This window comes from Rhinoraja longicauda, chromosome 14 (genome assembly GCF_053455715.1).
Source record: "Rhinoraja longicauda isolate Sanriku21f chromosome 14, sRhiLon1.1, whole genome shotgun sequence".
In the NCBI taxonomy this organism is placed as follows: Eukaryota; Metazoa; Chordata; class Chondrichthyes; order Rajiformes; family Arhynchobatidae; genus Rhinoraja; species Rhinoraja longicauda.
In genome coordinates, this window is record NC_135966.1 from 39,209,219 (window position 1) to 39,230,613 (window position 21,395).

At 41.5% G+C, this 21,395-nt stretch overlaps 1 protein-coding gene across 2 annotated transcripts; it reads right to left on the reverse strand.

Annotated features, from left to right (window-relative positions):
- Positions 1-659: 659 nt before the first annotated feature.
- Positions 660-21,029, reverse strand: LOC144599920 (vascular cell adhesion protein 1-like). 2 transcript variants are annotated; one of them, XM_078411181.1, is made up of 9 exons: positions 20,926-21,029; positions 20,259-20,597; positions 17,067-17,339; positions 14,979-15,281; positions 11,793-12,065; positions 8,946-9,056; positions 1,400-1,504; positions 1,267-1,310; positions 660-1,175 (listed from the first exon to the last, which is right to left on the reverse strand). In XM_078411181.1, exons 1-9 carry the CDS (start codon positions 20,984-20,986, stop codon positions 1,116-1,118), a joined length of 1,569 nt encoding a protein of 522 aa, XP_078267307.1. In that variant the 5' UTR covers positions 20,987-21,029; the 3' UTR covers positions 660-1,115. The 2 variants fall into 2 exon arrangements, with proteins under 2 accessions (XP_078267307.1, XP_078267309.1); XM_078411183.1 differs by lacking the exon at positions 1,400-1,504.
- Positions 21,030-21,395: the final 366 nt, after the last annotated feature.

A 21,395-nucleotide genomic window follows, 5' to 3' on the forward strand; every position in this document is an offset into this window, starting at 1 on the left:
GTTGTACAACAGAGAGACCAGGGTATAGGGGTGACATGGGGTGATAAAGATGATGTTTGACACCCTTGCCATTAATGGTAAGGATAATAGTATATGAGTTGGAACAATATGTTACAGCTGTACAAGACATTGATGAGTTGAGATTTTGAATAATATGTGCAGTTCTGGTCACCCTGTTTTCGGAAGGATATAACTAAACTGGAATGCATGCAGAAAAAAAATCCCAAGGATCTTACTAGGCTTGAGTTATAAGTAGTTTCTATACAGGCTAGAGATAGCAACCAGACTATTCAGGGTTAATCTAACAGGTATTAGTCTCACAAGGCCACTAAGGGAATAACAATGAACAATGGATGATCTGGCGGGGGGGAAGGGGGGGGGGCGTGAGGGAAGGGGGGGAGTGGAGGGGGGGGGGGGGAGAACAAGAGGGGGCCTGGTGCAGATACTTTGTATCTTTGTCAGCACCGTATGTGGTGACTATTTGCACACCTTGGGTATCCAAGCAAAGAATTTCAGTGACTTGCCACATGTGACATTAAAGTATTCAATTCAATTCAAATTCAAATGTGGTACTTTCTGCCTTATATAATTATCACTGTGAGGGGTCAATTAAAAACCTCAAAACCGAGATTAATCTGTGATGATGATGATCATGGTCACTGCACTGACATTAATTTCGATCAGCCTTTTATCTATTTGAATAGAAGAATAGATTTGAAGAATATAAGAACAGAATAGGCTGCGTCTGTTCTTATATTCCTATGCCATTCATCGTGCAGATGAATTGTTCATTCATTTATTGATCCTTAATAACAGAGGGAGTCATCTTGATTCAGAACTTATATATTCTTGCTCGGCTTAGATATTCCATGGGACAAGGCTTGCTTCCTTAAATGTAATCCAGAATCAATAAATATAAACCCAGTTCTATAACCATCCATTCTACAGCAAAAACTATGCTTGTTTCTTCCAACTTTTTTCTCCTCTGATCATCCATATCGAAACTGGGATATTTCTCCACCGATGTTGCCTGGCCTGCTGAGTATTTCCATCATTTTCTGTTTTTATGTCACATTCCCAGCATCTGCAGGTTTGCTTTTCCAAACTAGGATGTTCTACTGAATTACAGTGCCATATATTACTGACGTTTCCTCTCCACCTGAAGCCCATTGACGCTGCAAATTTGAAAATTATGTGTTAGATTTTGCAGTAAATTCTCTTTCTTTAATCTGAAACATTATTTGGATCTTTTCTCATTTTACTTACTGCATCTGAAGGTTGCTGGTTGGATTGTTCACTTTGGTTTTGACCTTCGAAGTAATTAGATATTAGGGTTAGTACTGCTAATTAAAAATTAAAAATTAAAAATGTTGCTTATACAATATAACTTGCAAATTACCTGGTCTCTTTTGAAAACTGACCACAGCATAATTAATTTCTTCTTCACTGTACAGTTCTGAGTTTGGGACTGTCTGACTGTTTCCTGGTTCCTTTTGATCTTTGACTGTGAAGGTGAATTGAATCAGTTTGATAAATAATAATAATAATAATATTCATTTATTGTCATTGCAACGAGTACAACGAAATTAAAAAACAGCCAATCCTGACGGTGCGTACAAACATATATGCAATAAATGCAAAAACAAATAAATACATAAATACAATTAAATTAAGTACAAGATTTTTTAACGGTGTTGCCTAGTGCACAGGTAGTGTTCAGTTCTCGTATGGCCCTGGGGTAAAAACTGTTCTTAAGTCTGTTTGTTCGGGATTTGATTGACCTGAAACGTCGACCAGAGGGCAGATGAACAAACAGACGGTGGCCGGGGTGGGATGGATCTTTTATTATTTTGCCTGCTCTACTGAGGCAGCGCAGGCTGAACAGGTGCTCCAGGGAGGGCAGTGAGCAGCCGATGATTTTCTGGGCCGTCGTGATGACCCTCTGAAGGGCCTTCCTGTCCTTTTCTGAGCAGCTGGCATACCATGTGGTTATACAGTATGCCAGCACACTCTCGATGGAGCAGCGATAGAAGGACAACATGAGCTTCTCCTGCAGGTTGGTTTTCCTGAGGATCCTCAGGAAGTGGAGTCTCTGCTGTGCCTTCTTTACTGTGGTGATGGTGTTGGTAGACCAGGTGAGATCCTCTGCGATGTGCGTACCCAGGAACCTGAAAGCTGGTACCCTTTCCACGCAGACCCCATTGATGTAGAGTGGGTCGTAATCTCTGAAAAAATGAATAAGTATTTGAGAAATCCATCATGCTTTTCTCCCAGCTGCTACTTCACTTAATGAGTGTTAACAAGTAAGACTTTCTGATATATGTTTCGCCCAAGTAGTTATCCTGTGAAAGATTGAACTCACTTAGGCACAGGAGAAAGAGATGAGCAGGGAGTTTAGCCAAGAGTGTGCTACTGATTTAGCAGATGGGCCACAAAATTCTTGGTGAGTGGATAAGTCCAGCTGCTAACCGTCCACTCCTAGTGAATAACACTTATTGGAAAAAAAGACACAAAATGCTGGAGTAACTCAGCGGGTTAGGTACAATCCTCTGCAGAACATGGATAGGTGGCATTTCTGGAGGGTCCCGACCCAAAACATCATCTATCCATATTTTCCAGAGGTGCTGCCTGACCCACTGAGTTTGTGCCACTTTGTGCCTCTTTTGTAAGCCAGCATATGAGTTCCATGGTTCTAATACTTATTGGAACATGCTCCACAGAGTAGACCAAAAGCAAAATACTGCTGACACCAGAAATCTGAAATAGAACTGAAGATACTAGAATTGCTGATTGGGATGGGCATCATCTGCTCTGGTTGCCCTAAGTTTCAAATTGATGGCTTTCGTCAGAAGGGATGGGTAAGCAGGTGGTGCAATTTAAATTGGGATCCAATGTTTTAGCTGATTTGTTGCATTACTTTAGAGAATGAGACAATTTAGGCAGAACACTGCAACACAAACACATTTTGACAACAACTAGATTGAGGCTAAGGTGAAGACAGGCAACCTTACAGGGGTGAGAATATGTAGATGAAAGGTGATTGTTCAGCTTGGGAAGGAACGCGTACACATAAACGTGAATAAAAAAAGTAACTGTAGATGCCGTTTTACCAAAAAAAAGTGCTTCCTTCTCCTTTTCTCCCTGTTACAGAATGGTGAGATGCAAAAACAGGATGTAAATTATGAAATGAAGTGTATCTATGAATGCCAGACACTCTACTGGTGTAGTACAACATCAAGGGCAGAAGCTTAATATTAGAGCTGAATTCTTGTGAGGGGAATTGAATACAAATATAGGGAGACTGTGCATCAGTTATATCGGGCCTAAGTTATGCCACATCTGGAGTAACATGTACAGTATTGGTCTCATTTGTTGTAGAAGAATATTACTGTGAGAAACAGTTCTGAGAAGTTTGCCAAATTAATAACTGGAGTAGGTAAGTTGTTTGATGAATAAAGATCAGACAGGCTTTGATTACACCTGCAGGAGAATAAAAGAATAACTGAAGCATGTAAGACCCAGTGAGGCCTTGAATGATGGATGTGGGGAACATGGTTCACCTTGCGAGAAAACGTAGAACTGTTTTAAAAATAAGGCATCACTGATTTAAGACCGAGTAAAGGTGGAGATTTTTTTTTTCTTTTGAGGGTCCTATGTATTTGGATGTTCTTCTTCAAAGATTGGTGAAAGAGGAGACTGCAATGAGACCAGACACAATTTTATGAAACCACAGAGCAGTCATGAAGTGCTGAGTGGCCAGTTCCTGTCCCAATTTCTTGTACATCTAGACTCATAGAAATCCACATTGTTATACAAAGGAGATATTGTTTTATGAGACTAAAGCTAAAGAGTTGGAAGTTGTAAATGTACCAAGTTGTGAAAGCTATGACAAATGATTTCCACACAAAATGATGAATGGTATAATAATATTTACTTGCATTTTCAAAGGCTTAATATATGATGACACTGATGTGTTACTGATTACTAATTTGCCCGAGTGATAAATTTGATTGTTCATTGACAAAATCAGATAAATTAAATCAGTGCAATACATCTATATTGCCCTTCAAATATGCCTTATAAAGTGCTACTTGGTAACCCAAGAGATAAAAGCAGAAGGAATATTGAGTCCATGAAATTAAGATACAAAAGCAGATATTTTTCCTTTTGAGCTTCTTCCTTCCCCCTCCCCCCCCCCCCCCCCCCCCCCCCAGGCAAAATGGTGATAAGCAAAAACTAGGTGTAAATTTGCATGAAAGTAAAGCAAAATCTGGGCGTAAAGTACCTCTACAAATTCCACACACTCTCCTGATGGAGTACAACATCAGGAAAAGACACTTAATACTACAGCTGAATTCTTCAATGCTTGTGAAGAATCTTCCTCACATAGTACTGCTGTGAGGGACAAATTAAGAATCGTTAATGTGAGATAAACATCTTGTGAGGTTAAGAATGTCTGTACCAAGACTGGCAGCTCAAGTTAAAATTCAGATTAGCCATTTATCTTTGTGAATGGAGTTGTAGGCTTGGGGGTATCGTAGACTTTATTGTTCTTATTATTCCTTTGTGACCCATTGATCCATAATATCTGGGATTAAGCCTGATTTGGGAGTTGTATTCCCTTGCTACGTTTAGGTATTCCATGAGACAGGACGGCACAGTGGCACAGTGGTAGAGATGCTGCCTTACAGAGCTTGCAGCGCCAGAGACCCGGGTTCGATCCCGACTACAGATGCTATCCGTACAGAGTTTGTACGTTTTCCCTGTGACCACGTAGGTTTTTGCCGAGATCTTCGGTTTTCTTCCATATGCCAAAGATGTGCAGGTTTGTAGGTTAATTGGCTTGGAATAAGTGTAAATTGTCCCTTGTTTGTGTAGGATAGTGTTAATGTGTGGGGATTGCAGAGTCGGTGGGCCAAAAGGCCTGTTTCCACCCTGTATCTCTAAACTAAACTAAAAAAACTAAACTGGACTTAAATTTTTTAACGTAACCCAAAATCAATTCATATCAATCTCTTTGCATATCCATCAGGTTCTGCAATTGTTCATTCTATAGCACAAGATGTCTTTGCTTCTTTTCCCCAATTTCGTTCCTCAAATCGAGAGCAATAGTTTTCACATTTCCTTACATAAGTAATTCAAGACCATTCACCAAGTTCTTTATGGTTATAATTGACTAAATCTGAAGGCTGCAAGGTGGATCTCTCATCAAGGATAGAATAAAAGGATAGGAAAAAGAAGCAGGAGTAGAACATTTAACCCTCTGGACCTGTTATCATTGAATCCTATCAAAGTTGATCATCCATTTCACTTCCGTGTTTCCACCTTCACCCTTGATCCCTTCAGCTTTAAGCAATTTATTAAAATTAAATATTAGGATTAATATTTATGAAGGAAACTGTTCAAAACATTGATGGTACAGCAGAACTTGCAATTACCTGGTCCCCAGTGGTGGGGAAGATGCTGGAGTCAATTATAAAAGACGAAATTGCGGAGCATTTGGATAGCAGTAACAGGATCGTTCCGAGTCAGCATGGATTTACGAAGGGGAAATCATGCTTGACTAATCTTCTGGAATTTTTTGAGGATGTAACTAGGAAAATTGACAGGGGAGAGCCGGTGGATGTGGTGTACCTCGATTTTCAGACAAGGTCCCACAAGGGAAATTAGTGGGCAAAATTAGAGCACATGGTATTGGAGGTAGGGTACTGACATGGATAGAAAATTGGTTGACAAACAGAAAGCAAAGAGTGGGGATAAATGGGTCCCTTTCAGAATGGCAGGCAGTGACTAGTGGGGTACCGCAAGGCTCGGTGCAGGGACCGCAGCTATTTACAATATACATTAATGACTTGGATGAAGGAATTAAAAGTAACATTAGCAAATTTGCAGATGATACAAAGCTGGGTGGTAGTGTGAACTGTGAGGAAGATGCTATGAGGTTGCAGGGTGACTTGGACAGGTTGTGTGAGTGGGCGGATGCATGGCAGATGCAGTTTAATGTGGATAATTGTGAGGTTATCCACTTTGGTGGTAAGAATAGGAAGGTATATTATCTGAATGGTGTCAAGTTAGGAAAAGGGGACTTACAACGAGATCTGGGTGTCCTAGTGCATCCGTCACTGAAAGGAAGCATGCAGGTACAGCAGGCAGTGAAGAAAGCCAATGGAATGTTGGCCTTCGTAACAAGAGGAGTTGAGTATAGGAGCAAAAAGGTCCTTCTGCAGTTGTACAGGGCCCTAGTGAGACCGCACCTGGAGTACTGTGTGCAGTTTTGGTCTCCAAATTTGAGGAAGGATATTCTTGCTATTGAGGGCGTGCAGCGTAGGTTTACTAGGTTGATTCCAGGAATAGCGGGACTGTCATATGACTGTCATATGAAAGACTGGAGCGACTAGGCTTGTATACACTGGAATTTAGAAGGATGAGAGGGGATCTTATCTAAACATATAAGATTATTAAGGGGTTGGACACGTTAGAGGCAGGAAACATGTTCCCAATGTTTGGGGAGTCCAGATCCAGGGGCCACAGTTTAAGAACAAGGGGTAGGCCATTTAGAACGGAGATGAGGAAAAAACATTTTCGGTCAGAGAGTTGTAAATCTGTGGAATTCTCTGCCTCAGAAGGCAGTGGAGGCCAATTCTCTGAATGCATTCAAGAGAGAGCTAGATAGAGCTCTTAAGGATAGCGGAGTCAGGGGGTATGGGGAGAAGGCAGGAACGGGGTACTGATTAAGAATGATCAGCCATGATCACATTGAATGGCGGTGCTGGCTCGAAGGGCCGAATGGCCTCCTCCTGTACCTATTGTCTATAGTCTATTGTCTTTTGAAATCTGACAGCAGCAGAATGAATTTCTTCACTGCACCGTTCAGTGTTTGGGTTTGTCTGAATACCTTCTGGTTCCCTTTGATCTTCATTGACTGTGAAGTGAATTGAATTAATTTGATTGTTAAAAACGTGCTTGAAAAAATCAGCACTTTTTTCTCTCTGCAACTGTTTCACGTTGTTTACAGGATAAATATCTTTAACTTACATGGACACTAAAAAAGGAATGAGGAGGAAATTAACATGAGGTTTTAAGCTGAGCTCATGCAACATCATTACAAGAGCAAGAGAACCTTGGTGACTGGATAAAGTCAGGTATTGATCCTCCACTCCTGACAACTAATGCTCTGGTATCCACGCTCTGCTGGATAAACCAAATGCAAAATATTCTGGATGCTGAAAAAACAAACCAGACAAAACTATGATTGTGTACCAGTGATAACTGTGGGAAGAGAAACAGCCAAATTTCAGATTGATAACTTTTCATTAGAAACTATTCTTAAAATTGATGCCTGGCCTGAAAAGTCAACTAGTTGTCCTTCTGCTGACTGGCATGATGAGCAATTCCAGTCTTTTCTGTTTTATCTCTGCAGAATAAAATTCTGTTTGATTCACGCCGATAGGAGTCCTAATAGTCTCACAGAATCAGAGAACATTTACAATGCGAGAGAACAGTTGACTCATTATATCTGTGCAGGTGAAAAATTAATTTATTCACAAAATGCTGGAGTAACTCAGCAGGTCGGGCAGCATCTCGGGAGAGAAGGAATGGTGACGTTTCGGGTCGAGACCCTTCTTCAGACTGATGTCAGGGGGGCGGGACAAAGGAAGGATATAGGTGGAGACAGGAAGATAGAGGGAGATCTGGGAAGGAGGAGGGGAAGGAAGGGACAGAGGAACTATCTAAAGTTGGAGAAGTCGATGTTCATACCACTGGGCTGCAAACCGCCCAGGCGAAATATGAGGTGCTGTTCATCCAATTTCCGGTGGGCCTCACTATGGCACTGGAGGAGGCAGGTGAAAAATTAGCTGGCCAACCTCTAACGTCACTAATGACTTTTAATGATAGGTTCACAGCCCTTCAGGTCAGGTGTCTTCAATCCACATTAAAAAAATTGTGAAGAAAGTTCCTACCTCTGCCCTCATCTCAGACATGACTTTCAAAGCTGCCACTATCTACAGGAAAATAAATCCCCTAATTTCCCCTTGAAACCACCTATTACTTTAAGTCTCAGCCTTCTGTGTTTTGACTCATCAGCTAAGAGAAATAGATCTGTTCTACTTACTCTACGTAAATCCCTCAAAACCTATCTACACCTCAATTAAATTCACTCTTAGCCTTCTCTGTTACAAAGAAAAATACTCCAGCTTTCCCAACCTTTCCTCCAATTTTGATAGTCCTTTGTAAATCTCTTCTGTACCATCTCCAGTGTAACTACATTTATCCTGTAATGTAGTGATCAGAACTCTGATTAGTATTCAACTGCATCCAATCAGTATATTTCTTTATTTATGCATTTTTTTCAGGATATGGATATATATTGCCAGCATTTATTGTCCCCCTCAAATTGCCCATGAGAAGATAGTTGGAAGCTCTCCTTTTCATCTGCACACTGACTTTTAGCGCACTGTTCCCCGCACATTATTTGCACCTCAACCTGTCATTTCGGACCATTGAGTTTCCCAGTGCAGTCGATTAAAACTTTCAAATGAGCACTGAGCTTTGTGCATATGTTTTAATTTAGTTTAGTTTAGAGATATGTATGGAAACAGGCCCACCAAGTCCACATTAACCATTGATCACATGTTCATACTAGTTCTCTGTTATTCCACTTTCTTATCCACTCCATATACATTAAGGGCTTAAGACCGATTAGCCTACAAATCCACACATCTTTGGAATCTGGGGCGAAATTGCTAGGAAACTCATGGGGTCACAATGAGTACGTACAAATTCCACTCGATCAGCACCAGAGGTCAGGATTGAACCAGGGTCTCTGGCACTGTTAGGTAACAGCTCTACCAGCTACACCACTGTGCTGTCCGTTTCTTCTCAGAGTGGGAACTTGTAATGCTGCCTTGTCCTCGTGATACACTGCAGGTACCAGTTTCTCCTACCTGGTTTATGGATCCTGCTGTGGTAGATGATCATTGCTGCAACAAGGCAAAGAAGAAGCGCAAGGACCATGGGTATGACAATGTGGCTCAAATAAGTCATCTTAACTGGCTCTGGAAAGAAAAATAAGGATATGGGGAGAATAAAAAACAGAATAATGTAAATGAGTAGATTGTTGATGCAGACAATGAGCTTCTTTCCGTGTGGTATTTCTCTATAAAATCATTGAATATTTAGTTTTGAAAAAATATAAACAACATAACAAGGATAAGTGGACAGTCGTTTCACACCCTAACCGGAACAGCTCACAGAAAAAGAATTCAGACATTGTCGGTGGCGAAGGAAGAAATTGGTAGAATCCTAGAAGAGATATTTGCATCATCTTTACCCATCGGAAGGTACAGAAAGACTAGAGGTTAGCGAATAGTGTACCTTTATTCAAGAAGGGTTGCAAGGGTAAGTTCAGGTGAGTCTGAAGAAGGGTCTCCACCTGAAACTTCACCGATTTCTTCTCTCCAGAGATGCTGAATTACTCCAGCATTTTGTGTCTACCTTTAAGTTCAGGTGAGCCTGATTTCAGTGATGGGCAAGTTTCTGGAGGGGATTTTGAGGGTCAGAATTTACCACCATTTGAATAGTTAAAGGTTGTTTCGGGATATTCAGCACAGCTTTGTGTGTCTCAAATTTGATAGAATTTTTTAAAGAGGTCACCGAGAAGATTGATGAGGGCAGAGCTGTGGACATTGGTTGTATGGACTTTAACAAGGCCTTTGACAAGTTCCTGCATGCTTGGCAAATCCTGAAGGTTAGACCACATGGGACCCAGGGTTAGCTAGCCAGATGCATTCACAATTGGTTCGGTGAATGGAGTCAGAGTTTGGCAGTGGAGAGTTGCTTTTTCTGAATGGAGGCTCAGGACTAGTGTGTGCCACAGGGATCCGTGCTGGGTCCACTGTTGTTTGTCATCAATATTAACAATTTGGTTGATAATGTAGTTAAAGTACTTAGTAAATTTTCAGCTGACACCAAAATTGGTGGTATGGTGAAGTGAGGACTGCTACGCTTTTTTCCTTGTGTAGGAGTGTAGGAGGCTGAGGGATGACCTTATAGCTGTTTATAACATCATGAGAGGAATAGATAAGGTAAATGATCACAGTCTTTTTCCCAGGATGGGGTAGATTGAAGGGATAGGTTTAAGGTGAGACGAAAAATATTTAAGAAACCTGATGGGCACTTTCTTCACGCAGTGGGTTTTTCACAAATGCCACAAGCTACCAGAAGACGCTGTAGAGGTGGGCGCAATAACCACATTTAAAAGACATTTAGACAGGTACTTGGATAGGAACTGTTTAAAAAGACATGGGCTGTGCACAGGCAAATGGGATTAGTTTAAGTATAAAACCTTGTCAGCATGGAAGTAGGTGGAAAGGCCTTGTTCTCACACTGTGTAACTCTGATTCCAAGTTGCTTCATGCTATATTTGAAAACTTGTTGGTCACCCTAACCCTGTAAAAGTTGCTACAAATCAACATCTTCAAGTGTGAGCATTGCTCTTTTAAGCTGTCGAGTCTCCCTGAAAGACATCACACTTGGCAAGTGTGGAAGTAGAGCTATTGCCAATTTTCTGACCACATTTACTTATATATCAGATATAGAGCCAAAGTTTTCAGAATATTGGCCCCAATGCTACAAGTGCAATGCCGTCTGAAGAAGGGTCTCGACCCGAAACGTCACCCATTCCTTCTCTCCCGAGATGCTGCCTGTCCTGCTGAGTTACTCCAGCATTTTGTGAATAAGTTGATACATTCTTGCTGGCACCAAATGTTGCCTTTTAGTTTCTCTCTTTAAAATTAAACATCCAGTTAAGAAAATGAAGCTTCATATTTTTACATTGTAAGTAAAGCTTTTATAAATTGAAATAGCTGGCATACTTAATTTTAGAAGAAGTGCACAGACTCATTGTTTTAGTGATGTTACCTGTTTTTGGACAATAACATAAGAACTTTTACAACAATGTCAGTGGCCTAAAGACCTCTCAGCCTCTGGCAGTTTAGTGATGTCAATAAAATACAAATTTGTATTTGGCAGTCTAGTTATCTTTCTGCAGCTGAACACTTGATACTGCAGTGTGGATGAGCAAGGATCAGGATAGCAATGGACTTAGAAGCAAAGTATGTGCAGTATAGATGAATGATGCCTAGAATACATGATAGTAATAAAAACAAATCAGTTCTTATTAATTATGTGCAAGATACATCTTTTGGATGCACTGGGACGCGTCCTCAGTGATGTGACCTGGGGTTATCGGGTTCTTCGGGTCTCACAACATCAGACACCCTCGCCCAGCCGGGGTTGATCAGGCCCCGACTTGTGTCCCAGCAGCAACTGCCCACGGATCAGCCCTCTTAATCCAAAGCCATCTAATGGCTTTCTCTGCGGCTTCGCTTGTGGATTGAATGGCCCTCTTCTTTGCCAGCCCCTTAATGCCCAATTGGTTGAGGACTTTGCAGAGTGAGCGTCCTACTTATTAATTATTAATTATTAATAATTATTAATATTAATTATAATAACAAGTTTAGTTTACTTTATTATTGTCATGTATACCAAGGCACAGTGAAAAGCTTTTGTTTGCGAGGTATCCAGTCATAGAAAATACTACACACCAATACAATCAAGACAACTAAAGGATAAAGGGTACAATATTTAGTGGCAAGATAAAACATTGAAATAATAGAATCAGGTTTAGGTTTATTATTGCCGCATGTACCGAGGTACAGTGAAAAGCTTTGTTTTGCATGCCATTGCATTATACCCCACTCTACACATTATTAAACAACTTCAACTCTTACCAGTAACATCAAGCTGGATTGTGGTAAAAAATCTTGGCATTTGTCGGTTAAACACAAGGCATGTCCACCGTCTGTTGTGATGCCCAATCTTCGGAATGAACAGTGATAGACTGTTGTTTCCTTCTCTCGTGGAGTTAAATGTCTTTTCTATAGCAAAGCTTTTCCCTCCAGTTTCCATCCAAATGAGTCTTGTTGCTTCTCTAATCCGAGAAACCGAGCAGGTTAGGGTAACATGGTTTTCTTCAGCCAGAGGGTGAGAGGGAAATACCGTCACTACAATCAAACAGAGTCTTTGTTTCAGCGATGGATGATGTTAGGGCAGTTCAACCCAAATATTTTCCACCCGTGTTACTTAGCTCAGTCACAAATTTTTTCCTTGCCATTAACCAATATCATAAAAGGAATGCATAACTATTCTAACCTGGAACCCATTCTACAGAGAGAATTTGTTCTCTATCGAGCAAGCTTGAACAGCTTCGTGCTATCAGTTCAAAGCCAGTACATTAGCAATTGTATTGCTAACCCCATTGACGGGCTGTAGTCATCAACAAATTATCTGCATGCAGAAATTCAACCCATGGCCATTTGATTTCACAGGGCAATTCAGGTCATCTCTGAAGAATTGTTCTTTATGCAGTCCTAATGGATCCTAAAGATAACTTGGGATGAGAAATATTATATGACCATCTTAGTTCATGTACCTGGAAAGCTCATTACCTGAAATATTAATTTGTTCTTTCCACCACAAGCGCCCAGACTGCTGACTATTTCCAGCATTTTCAGTTTTGTTTCCTTATTTTCACAATCTGCAGTCATTTCATTTTAAGGCCTGGGAGCTTCCTCATTACAGAGAGCAAAATGTTCTTCTGGACTTACTCCAACTCTTTCAGTACTCAGCATCTGACTGTACATGTGGATCACTGAATGTCTATTCCCCTGTAACCTTCTTAATCATACTCCTGTGGCATAGTTGTTGAGTACAAGTGGTTTGGTTCACACTCACCTCTGAATCTAAATTCATTAGTTTGAAGCAGTGCCTAACACTCCTGCTTCTCCATATTATAATTGGATATTGATTCTGTGCTTCTGGACTCTTTTCTCCAGTCATTTGGACAATTTGGAAAGGTTTAGAGGTATATGGGTCAAACAAAGGCAAATGGGACTAGCAAAGATGGGTGTCTTGGTCGGCATAGATACAGTGCCCTGCATAATGTTTAGGACAAAGATCCATCATTTATTTATTTGCCTCTGTCCTCCACAATTTGAGATTTATAATAGAAAAAAATCACACGTGGTTAAAGTGCGCATTGTCAGATTTTAATAAAGGCCATTTTTATACATTTTGGTTTCACCATGTCGAAACAACAGCTGTGTTTATACATAGTCCCCCCCATTTCAGGGCAACATCATGATTGGGACACATGGCTTCACAGGTGTTTGTAATTGCTCAGGTGTGTTTAATTGCCTCCTTAATGCAGGTATAAGAGAGCTCTCAGCACCTAGACTTTCATCCAGTCTTTCCATCACCTTTGGAAACTTTTATTGCTGTTTATCAACATGAGGAACAAAGTTGTGCCAATGAAAGTCAAGGAAGCCATTATGAGTGTGAAATAAGAATAAAACTGTTAGAAACATCAGCCAAACCTTAGGCTTACCAAAATCAACTGTTTGGAACATCATTAAGAAGAAAGAGAGCACTGGAGCTTACTAATCGCAAAGGGACTGGCAGGCCAAGGAAGACCTCCACAGCTGATGACAGAAGAATTCTCTCTATAATAAAGAAAAATCCCAAACATGTGTCTGACAGATCAGAAACACTCTTCAGGAGTCAGGTGTGGATTTGTCAGTGACCACAGTACGCAGAAGAGCTCATGAACAGAAATACAGAGGCTACACTGCAAGATGCAAACCACTGGTTAGCCGCAAAAATAGAATAGCCAGGTTACAGTTTGCCAAGAAGTACATAAAAGAGCTACCACAGTTCTGGAAACAGGTCTTGTGGACAGATGAGACAAAGATTAATTTATATCAGAGTGATGGGAAGAGCAAATTATGGGGGAAAGAAGGAACTGCCCAAGATCCAAAGTATACCACCTCATCTGTGAAACGCGGTGGTGGGGGTGTTATGGCCTGGGCCTGTATGGCTGCTGATGGTACTGGCTCACTTATCGTCATTGATAATACAACTGCCGATGGTAGTAGCATAATGAATTCTGAAGTGTATCTTCCTATCTGCTCAAGTTCAAACAAATGCCTCAAAACTCATTGGCCGGTGGTTCATTCAACAGCAAGACAATGATCCCAAACATATTGCTAAAGCAACAAAGGAGTTTTTCAAAGCTAAAAAATGGACAATTCTTGAGTGGCCAAGTCAATCACCCGATCTGAACCCAATTGAGCATGCATTTTATATGCTGAAGAGAAAACTGAAGGGGACTAGCCCCCAAAGCAAGCATAAGCTAAAGATGGCTGCAATACAGGCCTGGAAGAGCATCACCAAAGACACCCAGCAACTGGTGATGTCCATGAATCTCAGACGAAGCAGTTATTGCATGCAATAGATATGCAACAAAATACTAAACATGACTACTTTCATTTTGATGACACTGCTGTGTCACAAACATTATGGTGCCCTGAAATGGGGGATCTATGTTTAAAGACTGCTGTAATTTCTACATGGTGAGACCAAAATGTATAAAAATGGCTTTTATTAAAATCTGACAATGTGCACTATAACAACATATGATTTTTTTTTCTCTATTACAAATCTCAAATTGTGGAGTACAGAGGCAAATAAATAAATGATGGGTCTTTGTCCCAAACATTATGGAGGGCATTGTAAGTTGGCCTGAGGGGCCTGCTTCTGTACTGTATGATTCTATAACTCTGAACGGGAAAGTGTAAAAGAAATAGGGGCAATTTAAATCAGAAGGGAATATGGGAACATGTTTGTTCAAATGTGTGAGCAAACTTTTCACACATTCCAGAACCCTGGCTTTTGGCTGGGTGCCTATGGCTGGAATTGCATAAAATCCCATGAACCTCTTGCGGCAATTCAACCAGGAAAACAACAGGTTGCTGTACATTTCCTATTGTTTTTTCCAATAAATTTCCAGGTCTACAACAGACTGATGGAACTCTCACAGAACTCTTTCCTTGCCGCTGTATTTAAATTCCAGGATTTACCTTTAGTGGTTATCAGTTCAACTGTCGTCACTTTGGCTGTGTCCATGGTGCACGTGTAATTTCCAGCATCTTCAAACTTTATGGGAGAAATCTGCAGAGGGAACCTCATCCCATTGAAATGTGGCAGTCTGATTCGATTCCAATTCGTGTTGACAGAAGATATCTTCCTTCCCTGTGCTGCTTCATTGTATTGTTTCCAATACCAGGCGGATTGATTGCAGCTGCGCCCACAGTCACAGTTCAGAGACAGTGAATTATCACCAAGAATTGGCCAGTAACTTGTCGACTCCAGACCATAGTTAGCTGAAATAGACATACAGAGGAGGAGTTATCGACGCACAAAAAGAGAGGAAGAGGGGAAGGGAGGAGGGAGAGTGAGAAGGCGAGGGGGAGGGAGGGTGAGAAGGAGAGGGGGAAAAGGGGAGGGGGAGGGCGAGGGAGGTGGAGAGAGGGAGAAGGAGGGAGAGAATGCGAGAAAGTGAGGGGGGGATCAGGGAGGGTGGGAGAGAAGGAGAGGGAGGGGGAGAGGGAAGGGTGGGGAGGAAGAGGGGGTGGTGGAGCAGGCCAGGAGGGTTGGGGTAGAGGAGGAAGGGGAGGGAGCGGGAGAGGGGGGGGGGGAGCAGGCCAGGAGGGTTGGGGTAGAGGGGGAAGGGGAGGGAGCGGGAGAGGGGGGGGAGAGGGAGATGGAGATAAAACGAGCGACCAGTCAAACGGAACAGATTGTTAAACACCATTATATCTCCCTCCCCTGCCAACCCCAGCAGTGCATTCCAAGCGCCCTCCACTCTCTGTACAAAAAGCTTGCCCCACACATCTCCTGTAACCTTGCCCCTATCACCTTAAAGCTATGCCCTCTAGTCTTTAATATTTTCACTTTGAGAAAATGGTTCATACTGTCTACCCTATTTATGCATCTCATCATTTTACATACTTTTATCAGGTCTCCCCTCAACCTCCAGCATTCCAGAAAAATTAATCCATCTGTCCAACTTCTCATTATAACTATTACAATATAATCGAGGCATAATTCTAGTAAACCTCCTCTGCACCCTCACCAACGCCTCAACATCCTTCTGTAGAGAGGGGAGGGAGAGGGAGAGGGGTGGGTGGGGGGGGGGGGGGGGGGAGGGTTGTGATTTGGGGAGTGACTAGAACCCCACACAATGTTCCAAATGTGGCCTAACCAAAGTCCTATAAAGCTCTATCATGACCTCTTGACTCTCATACAATGCCCCAACCAATGAAGCAACCATATGCCTTCTTTACCCCTCTATCTTTTTGAGATGCCACTTGCAAGGAGTTGCAGACTTGGACCCCGAGATCTCTCTGCACACCAGTGCTCTTAAAGGTCTTGCCATTAATTGATATGAATATTTACATCAACTCCAGAACCAGCACCATCACCAACTTCTGCAATCAGCATCAGACCCTTTGTCTAAGATCCGTATCAACAGCAGCAATAGAAGAACATGCTGAGTAAGAATGCAGAGTGGGAGCAAAAATCTGTTAATTTATTGACCGCATGGACCAAATAAGAAGCAGCTTTTCTAATTCTGTAAATGGAGTGGTTGAAAGTGATCAAGTAAATCTTCACAGCACACAGACAGGAGGAAGGAAATACAGCCGCAATGCAGCTTTAGTAAATTGTTTATTAGTATCACATGTGAAAAGCTACAGTTTATATTGCATGCCAACCCAACAGATCAATTAATACTATAGATTGCTACAATCAAGTCAAATTCAGTACAACAGGTAGAGTAAAGGGGAAGATAATAATGCAGAATATTGTTCTCAGCAGTGTAGCACATCAGTTCCTTAAACAAATCCAATGTCTGCAATGGGGTGAAGGTGAATCGGACAGTACCCTAGCTTGTGTCAATACCTTTCAGGATTCTGATATTGGAGGGGAAGAAGCTGTCCCCGATTCTGCTGATGCATGCTGTCAAGCTACAGTGTACTTTTTACCGAACGAGGGAGAAGAAAGAATGGGTGGTATAATGCTTTGATCATGTTGAGGCTGGTTTTGACCTGATTACAAGAATTTTCTGCAATAGCATGATATTTACTCCGAGCGGATTTTGCACTTACACTGACTGAGGTACAATTCGACATCAACAGTGAGAACTGTTCTTCTTTGATCTTGTATTTCACAAGCATATCGTTCCTTATCCTGCATTTGGACATCATGGACTATCAGATAGACTGTGTTATTCAGCTGAATTTGGTCTGTGTTGTTCCTTCCGCTCTGCTGAGAAGGTTTTTTCTCTGTCCAGTGAAGACTGATGGTATCAGGGAGCTTGGAGATAGTACAGTGCAGGGTAACATCACTGCCCCGAAACTGATACCGAGGATCCCGACCAACTGCATGTTAAATAAAGATAAAGTAATGAAAGAAAATGAAAATAATTGGAATTGTTAACCTAGGTGATGATTCATCTCTAATTATTCCTTATTACTTTAATGTCACCATTATATGGAAAATGACAAGTACTATATGATGTGGGAATTTCTGAAAGTAGAAAGTATTTGGGCAAGTCTGTAATATTGTTAACCCAGGAGACTTATATACCGGAGAAGCATGATTGGAAATGAGGCCAAGAAAATGAAACTAACAAAAAGGTGTCATTAGGAGAGGCAGTAAATATATTTGGGAAGTGTTTAAATTGTAAGACATAGCCAAACTGGAGCAAAGATAAACATAGGATATTTGTGAAGCAGGTTGAGGGGAATAAAACTGATCATAAGAGAAGAGGAATCACTTTATGACACCAATTTACATGATAAATGGGAGAATGCTTTCTGAAACACAGGATGGAAATTCTTTCCTGTTGGTTTTAGCTGGAGGCAACTCCAACTGAGATAAAAAACAAAGATCAAAGACTACGATGAAATGTTGATTAATGGTGAATTATTTAAAAAAAAGTTAAATCCACATGACACGAATGTGACAAAATACTGTAAGTGTTGTGTCGGTCGGTGAAGCATTTTGGACCATCAGAGTGCTTTCTTGTATGTACTGTCAAGGTCTGAATAAACTGAATTGTTCAAGAAACTCACATCTGCTGTATGAGATTTTCTTTGTGTGCTGTCCTGAACTAAGCCGTCATTGAGAGGGTGACTGGAGCCCAAGTGAAAGCCAGATTGTGGATACAAGTCAGACACACAGTTCCTTCCAACACTATGCAATAACACAGGAGTAAAGGAAAAGGAAAGGAAATCACAATTCATCGGTTCTGAATGGGTGAGAAGGGGTGAAGGCTGTGGAAATTATAGTAATGATCTCAGGGAGCTGATCAAGAGTAATGGGGAGAAAAATAACTGCAGATGCAGGTTCAAATCTAAGGTAGACACAAAATGCTGGAGTAACTCAGTGGGTCAGGCAGCATCTCAGAAGAGAAGGAATGCGTGACGTTTCGGGTCGAGACCCTTCTTCAGACTTCAACCCCCTTCAACCTTTCTTCTTTCCTGAGATGCTGCCTGACCTGCTTAATTACTCCAGCATTTTGTGTCTACCCAAGAGTAATGGGGAGATGATTGTCACAAACAGGCATTTGGCACAAAACAGGACCTTCAGAGCATAATTCTGCACCAATAATCAAACACCCTATTCCATCAATCCTACACTAATCGCACCTCTCCCCGCATTTCCATCAAATAATCCATTAAAAGACACTTCAACAAGTGTAGCAATAGGAAAGATTTAGTGGGGTCTGGGAGAAATGCAGGCTAATTTGATTAACTTAGATGGGGGCATCTTGGTCGGTATGAACAAATTGTGCTGAAGGGCCTGTTTCCATACTATATGACTCTATAGCCTCCAGATTATACCACTCACCTACCATGCTATAGGCAATTTACAGGTGGAAAAGGAGGGGGTGGGGGTGGGGGTGTTCCCTTCCACCTATAATCTTTCCTCTTGCTTCACACTTCCGAAACGTTGTCTATTCATGTTCTTCACAATTCATGCCGCTTCTAACCTCATCTCTTTTTTGCCTTTTCATCTCTGTCCAACCACGTGCCAATCAAAATCCTCTCACACCTCCATCCACCTATCACTTGCCAGGGTTTATCCCACCCCCACCTCTCTTCTAGCTTTCTCTTCCCTACTACAATAAATCCAATAAAGGGTCCTGACCTGAAAGGTCACCTCTCCATGTTCTCCAGAGATGCTGTCTGACCCGCACGTTGTTCCAGCATTTTATTGGTAAACCAGCATCTGCAGTTCCTTGTATCTGCAACAACTGGTTGTGAATTACCATCTATCAATGTACCCGATCATGTCTGACCATCAGGTTACATGAAAAATATTCATAGCATCACACACATAAACATTGCAGTAAAATTTATCAGGCATGAGTTTTTAAGGAGTTAACTTCAGAAGGCAAGTCAGTCTGTGATGGTACAAAAGAAGTGTCGATTATGATGAATGCAGCAGATATGCATAGAATATGAGATCAGGTGATCCCTGAGATAGATCATGATAAGGGAATGCCAGGAGTTAAAAATGATGCAGTCAATGATGGTAATTTGCTATTGCAGAGCAAGACAAAAGGATTTAAAAAAACAATGGCCATACGGTGGGTAAAGTTGCATACGACAAAGTTTTACACGATCTGTAACACGCAACAAAGATGCAGACAACTACAGTTTGTCTTTCTAAGGAGGAAATGGACAAAAGCAAGACTGAAAGTAACGAAAATGCAGAATTTCAAAACCTTAGGATTTTCAAGTTCCTTGTAGTTTACTGATAGTCTGATTCATAGTCACTGGAAAACTTTTAAACATTGAGTGATGGTAAAATGCAAGAGAAACGCAACTTTTGTTTCAGGGTCATCACAGAGTCGTGGAGTCATACAGCACAGAAATAGGCCCTTCAGCCCAACTCATCCATGCCAACCAAGATGCCCCCTCCAGGCTTGTCCCATTTGGCATTTGTTCCATATCCCTCTGAATGATTCTTACCTGTGTACCTGCACAAGTGGCTTTTTTAATGCTGTTATTATACCTGTCTAAACTACCACCTCTGGTAGCTTGCTCCACATTCTCATCACCCTCTGAGTGCAAAAAAATGCTCCTTGGGTTACCATTAAATCTTTCCATTCTTACCTTAAATCTATATCTTGATTCCTCTACCCTTAGTAAAAGACTGTGCATTCAAACATATTTTAATGAATATTTTGCATGAATTTCACAATCTACAGGATTCTTCAGCACAATTAATGAAACAGTCTTTATCATACAACAAAGTCAGATCAAGTTCACCATTCCTGGTCTCCCTACCTTTGATGGAAAATATTTCATACTGTTTCAATATTTTCTTCTCGGGTTCCATCTGTCTGAAGGTAAACAGCCCGGCAGCTTCAAAGGCAACATTTTCAATGGTGAGATGGGGGGAGTTGTTAATCTGATGCCACCTGGGTCCATTGCTTTGCAGATCTTCACTGAGCCTCTCAGCTCTCCAGCCATGCTCATCAGCCCACACTCTGACCAGTATTTTTGTGCAGGGTTGCCCCTGGTGGGGGATCCATTCCCAGTTGGCAGTGCCATTAGCTGGAACATCTGATCCATTCAGGACAACGCATTTTTTCTTCACCGGAACATAAATAGCATTGGGCTCTTCTACAAGAAAGTGAAAGACTTTAGCAACTTTAGAATTATTGAATCTTATTCATAAAATGGAAAGTTTACTACAAGTACCAATTATTGGATAAAGTCAACTCAGTGGGGGATTTCAACTTTGTTTTCAATAGGTTGGAGATATTTTATCTGCTTGCGTTAGCTTTTAATTCAGCAGCAGAAGCATATCCACTGCGACTGATTTTTGACACAGGTTCTTAGGTAAGTGTTAAAAGGCTGCTCCTCTCCCTAAGGTTACCCTGAGAAAAGATGCCTAAACAGTGCTGCCCAAGTCCACAATATGCTTCTTCTGAAACCAACGGCAACCTACCTTGCATGAAAACAGCCCCAGGCAGCAGGATGAAGAAAGGTATCACCAGCCCTCGCAGCATTGTGTTACAAACACTCCAATTTCTGAGCAACGTCTGCGTTTTGCCTGCAGGGGAACTTTGCAGCAGCTGCACTCTCCCAAGAGGGAACCAAGTCTTCGACTTCCTTGTTCGTGTCAGCACTGCAGAATAATTCTCTACTGGCTGTCCAACAGAGAACAGATTTCATTTGCTGCCTGTGAGTCCAAGGGTCTGCAGTGAATGAAGGGTTCTATGTGTTTTGTATGCATTCCACTTTGTCCTCTTGTTTTCCAAGTGGTGAAGACAATATGGACTCCTCAGACTTAACTATTACCATTGCATGAATATGCCATTTACATCACTGAACAATCAGCTGAATATAGATACGGATGGCATGGTGGTGCAGCAGTGGAGAAGCAGCCTTGCAGCACCAGAAACCCATGCTCGATCC